The following is a 13,351-nucleotide window of genomic DNA, read 5'->3' on the forward strand; positions in this document are numbered from 1 at the left end:
AAGGAACAATTGATTATGGGCTCTTATACACCAAGGGGGGGGGATATCAAGTTGAGTGGATTTACTGATGCAGATTGGGCAGAAAGTTTAGTGGATCGGAAAAGTACCTTTGGGTACTGTTTCAACATTGAATCAGGAATGACCTCCTAGTGCAGTAGGAAACAAAAGTCTGTGGCTCTGAGCTGATCTGAGGCAAAATACATGGCAGCAAGCACAGCCTCCTATGAGGCCATATGGCCTAGAAAACCATTGGTGAACCTATTCAGAAGAAATATGGAGGCGACCAAGATCATGTGTGATAATCAGAGTTGCATCAAACTCTCTGAGAATCCAGTGTTTCATGATAGGTCGAAGCATATTGATATCCGGTGTCACTTTGTCAGAGATTGTGTCCAACGAGGAGCTTTATAGTTGAGCTACACTCCTATAGGAGAACAAGTGGCAGATATGTTCACCAAGGCCCTTGGAAAGTCAAAATTTGACTACTTCAGGGAAAAGATGGGGATGGTAAAGAACCTCTTTCAGAAGTAGAAATGAGTGTGTTAGCAGCACAAATGAAGAGGGAGTTGCAGTGTAGATGCGGTGTTGGGAGAAAGGACTAGCAACAGCGCAGATGTGGAGGGAGTTGCAGTGCGGATGCAGTGTTGGAAGAAAGGACCAGCATTAGCACGGATGTAGATGGAGTTGTCATACAAATGCAGCAGTGGCAGTAGCAGGGTCATGGCAGCAATACAAGATGTAACAATTCAAAGGATGTTGGGCAAGGAGGCTTAGCATCAGCACAGGGACCGATGCCTAATGATCAGAGTGATACTCAGTGAGGAGCATTACTAGAGCACGGTCCTCGCTAAGAGGGATTGTTGATTTAGGGTAGCATCAGATGTGCTCTAGCCACGAAAATTGGTGGAGAGGCTAAGGCACATGAGATCTCCAATACCCAGAAAGGGTTTGGGCAGATTCTAAACAGTTTGGGAGATATTAAAATAATTAATAATTTTAATGGAGTCCCTAAGTCTAAACTTAGGGAAAATAAAATATTAATGTATATTAATATAAAACTGTGTTAGAATGGTCCAAAAGTCATGGATCAAGCCATATCTAATCTTATCCATTGATTAGGGACATAATCTCGGTCGTTGATTTGGCAACGAGAGCCACGGATCCGTACGGATTGTGGTTCGGACTTTTGATCTGGGGGGGACGTTTCCTGCAACACTACATGGGTTTCATGCTCATTATTGATGGTCTATTAGGTAAAAGCATGTTCTTCATTCTTCTAGGGTTTGTTAGGTCTTAAGCTTTATTGTCATGAGTCAAAGGAGTCAACATCATTTTATAAGACCCTTCCGGCAATTTGTAATTGTAAAAATAATTATTTTTGAGTCTGGAAATTCTTGGAATCTTTAAGTAATAGAAATCGCAGAGTTTAACACAGCGTAATACTTTATTAATTCAGGCCTAAGCTTGCTCACACTTCCTCACTACAAATACATCACAATGTGTCCCATTATATAATGATGGGATCACTAAACTCGATCGGCATAACAACATGGGAGATACACTCTCTGACTCAGCTACAACTCAGTTACATTGGAAAATGGTTACTTCTAGAACAACACCTCGTAACTCACATAGATCTAGATCATTTCCTAACAACTAAGAAGACAACTCAACAAACCTATCACATTTTCAGACTCTTCCATTTCTACATTATTCTAACATCCCCCCTTAATGGAGAAATGGATTTTCTACAATACATAACAATGCCTGTTGGTCTAAGTCTCAGCTAGGCTTACAAATATCACTCAAACATTTCATCTTGACTTTCTTTGCTTTAACATACTGATGAAATTTCGTCTTGGACTTGTTGCTCCAAACTCTGATTCTCTCAACTTGTGTAGTCTTCTTCCTACTCCAAATCGTGAACTCTGGATATTGCTTCTTATTGCAATTAGGATGATGCTAGGATGATGCCAATCCATTTCAACTCCTTTTTCAACAAGTTCATTTTCATAATCAATAGTTTCTTGTTCATTGGACTGTTCCCACATCGATCTGTAATAATGTTTAATCTCTTCAGGACTACAGTACATGAAAATCTCATTAACTTTTTCATTTTCTACATCATCCACGTTGTCTTCAACATTCATTGCTGCAACTTCTATGGAGACTTCATCAAAACATGGTGTTTCAAGCCATGCTTCAAGGAACTTTAATTCTTCTTCAAATTTTGTCACTTCTTCCTGGTTGTTGCTAATATCTGCACACTGAGAAACATTCATGAGATTTACTAAATCATCATAATTTGAGTTCTTTTCAACTTCCTTTATATTGAGAGTTTCCTCCATTTCTTCATCTCTATCCTCTGCAAAATCCTCCTTATTTTTTGCATACTCAATTTCATCTTTCTCTTCCAATTGTTTTACGACCTGGGTTACTACTCCATTGAGCAATTTATCTATGAGCTTATTTTCCTGCAACATTTGGAACCAACTTTCTCTTGAAAGTTGTTCATTATCATATTTCACTTTAAGTTCTTCAATTCCTTCATTCTCTTTCCCTGTAACCTTCTCTGCAAATTCTTCTAGTGACTCATCAGACATCTTGCTCACCCACTGCATATTAAACTTCATTTCAAGAATATCCCAAAATATTTTTGCATTATGTATTTCACGATATTCATGCAAAATACTAGACAAGATGTTATCATCCAATGCTGATATAATAAGAAACAATGCTACTACACCTCTACTCTTATCTTCAGAATTTATAGAAGTTTCTTGAACAAATCACCATAAATCTACTGAACCAAGCAGTCCCTCCATTTTAATTGCCCATAGCTTACAATTTTTACCTGAGAAAGATAGCAAAACTGGCATTAATCGTTTCAATATTGCATTAGTTTCTTCAAATTCTTCATTAATGTGGTCTAATTCTGCATTCTGATCCTCATGTATGGGTTCTTCCGCTAGAAACATTCCATATTTTTCTGCACCTTCTGCCCTTTGATTCTTTCGCCTAAGTTGCTTCAGTTCTCTCCGGAACTGCTTAGTTCTCCTTTGCCTGCCCATGATCACTATGCATGCTCCTTTTATCTTCTACAATTTCTTTGACCACAATCAACTAAAAATTCACGTCAATCAGCAATGACAACAAATTCCCTGAGTGAATTCCTTCACAGAGTTTAACACAGCAGAATACTTTATTAATGCAAGCCTAGGCCTGCTCACACTTGTTCACTACAAATACATCACAATGTGTCCCATTATATAATGATGGGATCACTAGACTCGAGGGACATAACAACATGGAAGACACACTTTCTGACTCAACTACAACTCAGTTACATTGGAAAACAGCTACTAGAACAACACCTCGTAAATCACATAGATCTAGATCATTTCCTAACAACTAAGAAGACAACTCATCAAACCTATCACATTTTCAGACTCTTCCATTTCTACATTATTCTAACACCAAGAGTACAAGTTGGCCCTAGGTTCCTCAAGTCGGCTTAAAGGAGGGAATTAGACCCCTTGAGAAGGCTATATAAAGAGCAATTCAACTTCATTTGGAGATGCACTCACTCACAAGTTCGATCTACAAGGAAGAGTTTGATCTATAACTATTGAGAAATCTAGGGCATAGCAATTAAGTTATTTCTCTTCTATTAGTAACTATTTGTGAGTGTTTCTTTAGATTAGGATCTTCTTTTACTTAAGTTATTAGTGTTCTTCTTCATCAAACAACTACCAATGCATAAACCATAAAGAGACAAGAGACACAGAATATAGGCTATCATCCAGGGCCAAAACCTCTCCCACTTGAGAGGAAAACCCGAACAAATTATTCTTCTTATAGAGATTCCAATTGACGAATACCAAGACCAAGACCCTTGACCTATTTTCCACTCCAAGACCAAGACACAAGTTCCCTTGATGAGATCCTTAGACAACGATAGTCAACTTTCTGCTCCTTCCCTTTTCTCGGCTCCTCTTCCACTTCGACCTCCTTCTACTTCAAACCTTCGGCCTCCTTGAATTAGGTCTGCAATCCTAATTCAGAAACCCTAGCTTATGCACAAGACCTTATCTTATGCCTTCACTTTCTTTGCTTTGGATAGGGTCTTCTTCTAGCTTGACTCGGCTCCCTTCTTGTCTTGACCTTCTTCCAACTCGGCTACCCAATGAGGACTGTTATTCTTCTTGGCTCCTTCTGTTGCAACTGATCTCTTGCTACCTCACACGTGTGGAGGATATCAACCCAAAAATAGACCAGAAAAGAGCTCGGATTATACTCTTCCTTCCTTCGCTTGATAATAAGCTTCCTCACTGCACTTCACACCTTTTACTTCAGACTTGATGACCACCGAAATTCTCTGCCTGAAATGATGTCGAGTTGTCCTATAAATAGTTGTTTCCTCATCAAAATAAGTTGACTTGACAGCAAGTTGGGTCAACGTGTCATTTGGAGAGGTATTGTTATTCTTCTTGAAGCCGACTTGAAGGGAGATGCTTGTGCTTGTCTTGGAGGGCTATTTGACACTTTCATTGACTCTTATACAAATGTAACATGCCCAAGAAGGGTCCTTCATACATGACATTGACTCTCTTTGACTTTATGACCAATCCTAAGGGCTCACAATGGGAGCCATTACTAAAAATAAAATTCCTTGCTCATGAAACCAGTGTTGTTAAAATCGCGATAAAATTGCGATTTTTTGAAAAAATCGCGATTTTTTCACCTTGCCGATCAAATCGCGATTTTTATACGAAAAAATCGCCTACTTTTTTTTTGCAGATTTTTACTGAAAAAATCGCGCTTTTTTCAAAAAATCGCGATGTTTTCGAAAAAAGCGCGATTTTTAACGAAAAAATCGTGGGGGCTCAGGACAGCATAGTTTTATAACTTTTTTTGGGTTTTTTCATGCAATGTTTTTTGAAAGAAACAAATAATTTTTGAGTGGGGTAGCTTAATGATCAAGTCTAGGCCCTAGTATGGATATGCTACTCATGGTAATGTTAAATTCTTAAAGTAAAAGTGACATTCTCCTTAATCTTCATTTTCATCATTTTACTTAAATTTTTAACATTACCATGAAATGACTCAGGATGTTTGAGAGTGGTTCCAGCCTCATTGGATTTCATATGGAGAAAGTAGAATTTTAGATTTCATTTAAAATTCAGCAGACTTATCAGTTTTTCAGGATTTCAGGATTGGGAGATTGTAATGTTTCCAGGTGACACCACCTGCCCGGGCTACCCCTGCCACCAGTAGAGGACGTGGTCTACCTCCTATAGCTCCTACTTCTAGTTCTTCAACGTCTAGAGCACATCAGACTCCACTGCCATTTCCACCTGCACGAGCACCAGCATCTACATCTAGAGGGAAAGGGAAAGCTGTGGCATTTTCTCGCAAGAGGGGCAGAGGAAATCAATAGGATTAGACTTTCATTTTATTGTATATGACATTATGACATGATGAGATACATTATCATATTTTTGTTGATATTTTGAGGCTGAGTTGGGACTCAGGAGTCAGGACTTACTATTCAGGACATGATTCAATGTTATGTGTGATTTTAGTGCTAGAAATGATATTAAACATCTTATATATTAGTTTTTTTTTATCATATTTATGTGTCAATGTATTTATTTTATGTTGTAGATGGTTTAGATATTAAAAAAATTGAAAAAAAATGAATATTTTTGTACCAAACGATTTTTTCCCGCTTTTTTCCGATTTTTTCCCGATTTTTCCGATTTTTTCCGATTCGTTCCCCACGCCGATTTAATCCCGATCGCGCTTTTAACAACATTGCATGAAACCCATGAGACAAGCTTTACAAAAATAATTTTATTTTTCTTTACATCAATTACATAAAATCACATTTACATGTGTCATTATGAAGACGGAATCTAGTTACACTTTTCAACACTCCCTCTTAACTAGGGAGGTATTCATAATGGTACTTGGTCATTCTCAATCTGAAGAATTTCTCATAAGAAGAGTTAGATTGGTAACCCCATCTATATAGCATCATATAAATCAGCATTGTCACATAGTAAGGCCTTGACTAACAGCTCTGTCTCTCCACGAGATTTGAACATAATGTTGGCGAGATCAATGATGTATAGACACCCTCATCATTGTCTCTATCGGAGCATACCCCACCCGAGTTCTCAAGGTGTGTTCCACCAAGACTATTCTTATCTTGGATTCTGAGTCCTCAAAGAATATCAGTCCTCTACAACTACTCTTATCTTGGATGCCCTAACACATCCTCAAAGAGCATCGAATGCCAGATGTTTACCCAATCCTCCGTTCTGTCTTCCCAAGTGAAGACAAGAATGATGTGTCTATCTCCCTCTTAATTAGGGGGGACATATCTATTTCAATAAATGAATGTACTCATTCCTACGGAAGGAATGTACCTAAGCTCCCTCTTGGCTTAGGAACTTTGCTTCCAAGTTTCTACCAAGTAAGAAACTCGTTTCCAAGCTCCCTCTTAATTAGGGGCCTACAGCAGCTCCTCAGGTGGAGATGATGGGACCACAGCTGCTTGAAGAACTCCTCACAATGTCAGAACTTCTTTTCGTTTTCTAGGAGTCTTCAGATTTGGGAATTCTTCATAGGGCACAAACCATCCATCACTTCCATCCACGAGGTAGTCATGTCATCGTCGAAAAGTGATCCATTTGTTCATATTTGGCCTTCCTTCATGCCATGTTGCCTTCTTCATGCCATGTTTCCAGAAGGATCTTTCATCCTACTACATGGGCATTGATTGTGGAATATATCCATAGATCTTCCCTTGACAGCCCTGGATAAGCCCATCCAGAGATAGTACAGATTGGCAAATGGATTAGCAAATGGAGTTCTCCCTAGTAGAGAGGGAGTGTTAAAATTGGCAACTAGGGCCAAACTCCACATGGGTCATCTTATTTATGACAGCTGATATTTTTCTTGGATTCCTCTCTCCGAGAGGTGTAGGATTGATCTAAAGATCATCCGATTCTGACATGTACAAATGAAGTTATGAATTTATTTTGATTATGGTCAAATTGTCAAGGTCGGCCAACAAACTTGTGTAGGTTTAGAAGCCCAACAGTCATGTCTATTCATCCTCAGCGTTGCATATAAATAGAAGGTGACTTAGCCTCATTTGGACACAGTCATCTTCACACTTATCTCTTTCTCTCTCCTCTTTGATTGGGTATGGATTTTTGGGCCTCTCTCTCTCCACACGTCTGAAATTTCAGGAGAGCGAAATTTCAAGAGACTGAATTTCTGGACAGTTTGACCAAGCATTGACCAGCATGCATTGACCTCCTTTGACTGTGTTTTTGTGAGGGCTATCTCTATTTGGGCAGGCCGCCTTTCTAGGCACGGAAATCAAGGCTAAACGTTGACAGTTGACCAGCGTTGACTGTAGCTAGGGCTAACCGCAGGTGAGCTGTTTGACCAGACTTTGACTGGACTGAATTTGATTGTTTTTAGGGTTGTTTTATCTTGTTGTTTGGAGGCTGAAGTTGACTGATTTTCCGAGGGTCAAATCTGCCTTGTTGACCAGCGTTGACTTTTTTGGTTAGGGCTCTTTTGCTGCTGTTATAAATTATCAAATTTGTAAATTGTACTATCTCTCTCTGTTGAACTATTGAAGACTAAAAGAAGATTTGATGAATGGTTGCCCCACATTGAGGTTTGTCCCTAGTTGGTGCCACATCTTGTGTCCTCTTGTCTTGGCTTGTCTTCTACTGTTTATGTTTATGTTCTATTGCATTTTACAATCATGTTGATGTGATTGCTAATCTGAATATTGAAACTGGGCTAATAAATAAATTGAAGTAATTTGCTCTAAAGCATAGAACATACCATTGTTGCCTAAAATTAACAGTGTTGGCTCTAAGTTGCTAACTAAGATGGGGTTTAATGGAAAGGGCCTTGGCATCAATGGCTAAAGAATTCCTAATCTCATACGGGTTGAGGAAAGACCCCGCGTTATGCAAGTTTGGGATATGTTAGTGGTAAAGGGGAAGGTGGAGAATGCTCCAATATAGTTAAAGCAAGAGAAGAGCACAAGTCACGAGCTCTACAAAAACAACCCATGCAAGGAGATGGCACATCACTTCTTGATGGTAGGAGTGAGTGCAAGTTAGAATCAAGAAATGTAAAACCTTTCAACCATGGGAAAAACATCAAGAAAGCATGAAAAGCATCTCCAAAGAGAGATGAACATCCCAAAGGAGTTAAACATTTTCCCTCGTCAAACTTGTAGAAAAGACAACTCTAAAAGGTATAACAAGCATAATTACTCCAATGTTTTCTTCCATTATGAGAAGAATCGCCATGCGACACAAAATTCGTGGTATGCATATCCATGTACTTATTGTGTATTAAATAACCATTGTGTGGCCATGTGTTGGAAGAGAAAGTACATACAAAGGAAGATCATCTCCTTTAGGAATGAGGCCAGGTGCAAAGACCACTCTCCAACTTAGAATGTGGAGAATGGTAAGAAGGTTTTGCTATCCAAGAAAATGGGCAAGGATTATTTCACTCATTGTATAGTAAGTGGTCATTGAGTTGACAAGTGTTGGAGATTTTGTCCATAACTTCATGATTCCACTAGATGTTGCACCCTTTGATTAGCTTCTAGATATTGAAAAGTGGAGCCTAATAGCTTGGGCATTGGATTATTTGATGATGTCCCCAAATGGAACTAGGACGTCCCCAGGCTGGCCTTGACCCTATTTGATGGATGATACCTTGTTTTGGAGCCCAGATAAGGATGGTTGTCACTGAGATGACTTAGGAGGGCTAGAACATCCCACTCTAATGCCAATGCTTGTCCTTATAGGTGCCACGTCACTCTCACATGCTTGAAAAAGGTGATGTAGGGCCACTCTTGGATGATGCCATGGTGGAGGGGAGGCACCATTGGAGATGTTCACATGCACTTTGGGACTTCCTTTGGATGGGGAGCACTCTTAGACCCTTGCCTCATGTTTATTGATGCCTTATTGTCTATTTTTGAGGATGACATCTTAGTGGAGACTTCTTTTCTCTCACACATGTGGGATACTTTTGGCATTTTGTTATGTTTTAGGGCTATTTCAAGGTCAGCTTGTAACATTTGACCTAGTTGAACACTCAAGTAATCTTTTCTAGGGGTTTTGCTTGTAAAACTAGTGAAATAAGGCTTGGTTTCCATCATATAAATAGAGTGGAGCCTTATTCACTTTGGATCATTGATCGTCACACTTCTCTCTCCCTTGGAAGTGCGTATTAGCTTTTGCCTCGTTTCTACTTGGACAAAATGTAGTTCTATGATGTGAATTGCCCTTGGACGTGGACTTTTTCTTGAAGTTGGTTTCTTGGGATTGATTGAACAGATTCGTGGGGAGATTTTGTAATTTTATTGCTTATCTTCTATATTTTGCAGGTTATATTGTGTAAATTAGGGTTTCTACATGTGCCATGGTTTTCTATGACATGCAAAATTGTTTTCCTTGAATCCTTCAAGGGAACTTCAAGTTGTGCATCTCTTAAATTTAAAATCTCCCATTAAGGAAGCCACTAGGGTTTGTAAGAAGAGGCTTTCACCCTCTTCAACAAGGTTGTCCTCATTGAATTTTTCCTAGGTAACTCCATTGCCCATTTAGATCAAGGCACTAGTCTACGTGGCTGTGATCAATCCCTCTACTTTTACTATCCTCTCTCTCTTCTCTCTTGAATTCTAGATATCTAGGGTTAGGGTTAGGATTTATTTGAAATATTGCTAAAAAGTAATTTTATTTGATGTGTTATTGCCCTCTAAGTAGGAATTGCATTAAATATTTGTCAGAAAGCAAAATCTAGCATTAATTGCATGTTAAAAACCTATTTCTAGGGCTGACATCATCATTATATAGCTGTTTTATGCACATTCCAGCCATAAAAACTCAATTGCAAACCCTAAACTTAGCATATATAGTTAATAGTATTGATCCTTTGTTGATTTACCATTGTAAGACTATCTCTTTTGGTTTTTATATGACATCACATACCCAATCATCTGAAAATCTATCAAACCCCAACTTGTAAGTGGTCTATTTTGCTTAAGTGGTCTACATTAATAAAAATTATCTTAGCCCTCCTGGCTCTGCAAAAACCCTATCCCAATTGTCAGGCCTCATCTATCACCTCGAAATCTTTTTATGTGTTTTGTATATAGGGAAACCAACCTTGTGGTTAGATTACCACTAAATATCTAGAAAAATGCTGTTGAGGTGACAGTGGTGGCTGCTCTATTGCTGCCATAAAGTCTGGATCTGCTTAGTGAGGCTTTGCACTAGGCCTACTAGATTTTGTGGTAAACCGTAACAGGTACTAGAGACATGTGTTGATTTTTTGGGTGTGTGACACACTATACCTACTGAAGTCCCTTTTGTTCCAAGAATCCCTGGTTGAGATGAACAATAGTTCCCCTAGGGTGTGTGATTGGATTCCAAAAACCAAGTGCTCATGTTGGACTATACCTAGTTCGATCTTTAATCAAGCCACCCAAAAATCAAATTTGAATGAACCTGACAGAGATAGCTTTAAGAACACATGAAAGATATCACCAACTTCAAGGTAATTAGTATTTTTGTATTTAATAATCTTGTAATTAACAGTAGAAACTAGAACTCTTCAAACAAGTTGATGTACTTTAAAAAATGTTCAGTCTTACGTTTTGAGCAAAAGGATCTTGACTAGTTTGTACACATCATTTTAAGTGGAGGCATTAAAGGTGGATCCCAGTAAAATCTCAGCTATCTCTGTATGGCCCACACCACCAAACTTTGTTAAAACTTGTGCATATTTGAATTTGGTAATTATTAATCTCCTAAAAGAAAAATTGTTTATATGGAGCCAAGAAGTAGTGCATGAATTTCAATACTTTAAAGAAAATAGGATGAAAATCCCAGTTCATTTATATGTTTTATTTGTTAAGAACTTTTGTAAGTTCTTGTTGATTCTGTTGCGTAATTTGTTTTATATGGTATTTTCTTTTAGTGCTTCCGTGAATTTCTGCTTCAATTTGGCAACTTATTTCTCTCTATTGTTTGGAGTCTAGTAATATTATGAACTGAGATTTATTGCTGATAGATACTGGAAATTGTTTCAGATGGAGGAACTATTTGGAGCGATGGATAATGCAGCAGCATTATATTTGAAATCCACGACTTTACTGTCGTTTATTTTGGTTGAAGCATCATCCCTAGAACTGAATCCACCTTTTTCTCCAAGCATTTCTGATCGGCAACGGCTTCGTCGATACATTGATTGCTTAACTCACCAAAATCAGTCTATAGCACGCAGCAGGGTCTTTGTATAGCATGAAGACTAGCAAAGTCTGTAAATATAGTGTGATGCAAAAATTAATTCAATTCATCAATTGATAAAAATTACTCAGAATTTTCACAAATTTGATTACCATAACCAATACTTTGTAATTAGCTGTGGTTTGAAGTTTGGATCAAATTGTAAATTTGGACTTGGACTTCAGCCTGGGAAAAGAATTTTAGGGTAATGTAAATTATTGAAGAAGCTAGTGTGTAAACTGGGATTCAAGAAAAAGAACCACTCCTAGAAGAAGATTATAGCAGTCAAGTTCCTGACAAAAAAATTCCAATGTAAATATTTGTATATAAAATTTATTAATTCTTTGCTTTGTCTAGCTTTCCTGAAAATGTAGCATTTCATATAATTTTGTTAATATGAATCATATTTCAAAGGCAATGATATAAATTATAACATTTTAAATCCCATAGTTTATATTTAAGTTTGTCAATCTCTATCTTGTTTATATTTCTGGAAGAATATTTGCAGCCACAAATTCCTCCATGCATATATTACTTCACACCTTCAGTCTCCTCATATTTTCTTGCAAGGATTTCATACAATTGGTGTGTGAGGGGTTGACTGATTTCTTCACTCAGTTGTTGCAAGTACTCCATGTTAATTGATAGGTATTAGAGACATTTAATACCTTAGTTTGTCTTGGAATTCTACAGATCAATATGCCATTTCGTAGATTAGGGAGATGTAAGATTGATCGTTCCTTTTTGGAATCTACTATTTCAAGTGCATATCATTTGCTTCTCCAGATTTTGTGTATATTCTCTGTATTTGATTATCTGAGGAATTGATTCAGTATATTGCCACAAGCCACCAAATGGCCACAAGGAGTTGAACCATGCAGATTAGGTAGATTTCTCGATAGGAAATATATGAAATAGAAGACACTGTCTTTCAGTTTGATCACATGCCAATTGAGGGTCAAAGCATCTGCAGATTATCAGAGGTTCATACTGTGTGAGTGTAGTAATTCTTATTGCAAATTACAATATTCATAAAAACCATTGCAAGTTCCAAGTTCCCAGTGGATTACCGACTTTAATTTTTCAAGGATAGAATTTTAGAATATTAGACTAAATTTTAACCACATAAGAAATTTTAATCTCAAAATAGGGTGAACAAAATCGAATTGGTTTTGTTAGGAGCTCTATATCAGTTGAGGCCATTGACGAAGGGTAGTTATATGCTGACACCATGGTTCTAAGAACATCTCTGCAAAAGGTTGAAGCCAGGTTAGATCTGCTAGACTCTGTTAGATAAGGTGAATGAAGTAAAAAAGGGAAGTGAGAAAACCAGAAAGGAACCCTTACATTTCTCACAAAGATGTCCTCCAAGATGAGACAAAGAGCAGTCATAGCAAACATAAGAAAGACAATTCCATGGGAGTTTTTCAGATTAGGGATAACAGACCTGAATGGGACTTTGGAGCCACAGAAGTGTTGGAAAATGTAACTAGTTTCGGTCTTCATAATTGTCATTGTATTCATGTCAATATGTATATCTTATGTTATAAGAAAAAGAAGAAAGAAAAATATTGTTTTTAAGCATGGGTTTCGTGCTTCATTTTATTGGTCATCTAGGTCAAGCATGGGTTTCATGCTTCATTTTATTGGTCATCTAGGTCAAGCATGATTTCATGCTCCTAGGGTTTGTCATGTCAAAAGAATATTTTTCTTGAATCAAGAGAGTCCTTGTCAATTGTACAAGAATCTATTGGTAAATATGTAACATGTAAAAGATATTACTTTGAGTCTAGAGAGTCCTTATGAGCCTCCAAACACAAGTCGGCCCTAATAGCGATAAGTCGGCCTAGAAAGGGGTATTTGACATCATGGAAAGCCTATATATGCAAGTAGCTTTGACCTCATTTACCCCTAATTTGATCTACAAGCAAGACAAGTTCAATCTAAGGCAAGAAGGGGAAGAAAAAGAGCGAATAAGGCTAGAAGAGAAGGAAGAAGACCAA

The 13,351-nt window shown here is 37.8% G+C and overlaps 1 protein-coding gene across 1 annotated transcript in view; it reads left to right on the forward strand.

Moving 5' to 3' along the window:
- The window catches only part of LOC149218705 (serine/threonine-protein kinase ATG1c-like), a 370,274-nt gene extending 358,576 nt beyond the window's left edge, over nt 1-11,698 (forward strand). The window contains exon 14 of the mRNA XM_089384128.1: nt 11,153-11,698. Within this exon, the coding sequence (XP_089240254.1) occupies nt 11,153-11,362 (210 nt within the window). The 3' untranslated portion in view covers nt 11,363-11,698. The remainder of the gene's footprint in view (nt 1-11,152) is intronic.
- The last annotated feature ends 1,653 nt before the right edge of the window (nt 11,699-13,351 follow it).

Source organism: Pinus tabuliformis, chromosome Q, assembly GCF_031772625.1.
Source record: "Pinus tabuliformis cultivar Carrire ecotype Pingquan chromosome Q, CPIR1, whole genome shotgun sequence".
In the NCBI taxonomy this organism is placed as follows: domain Eukaryota; kingdom Viridiplantae; phylum Streptophyta; class Pinopsida; order Pinales; family Pinaceae; genus Pinus; species Pinus tabuliformis.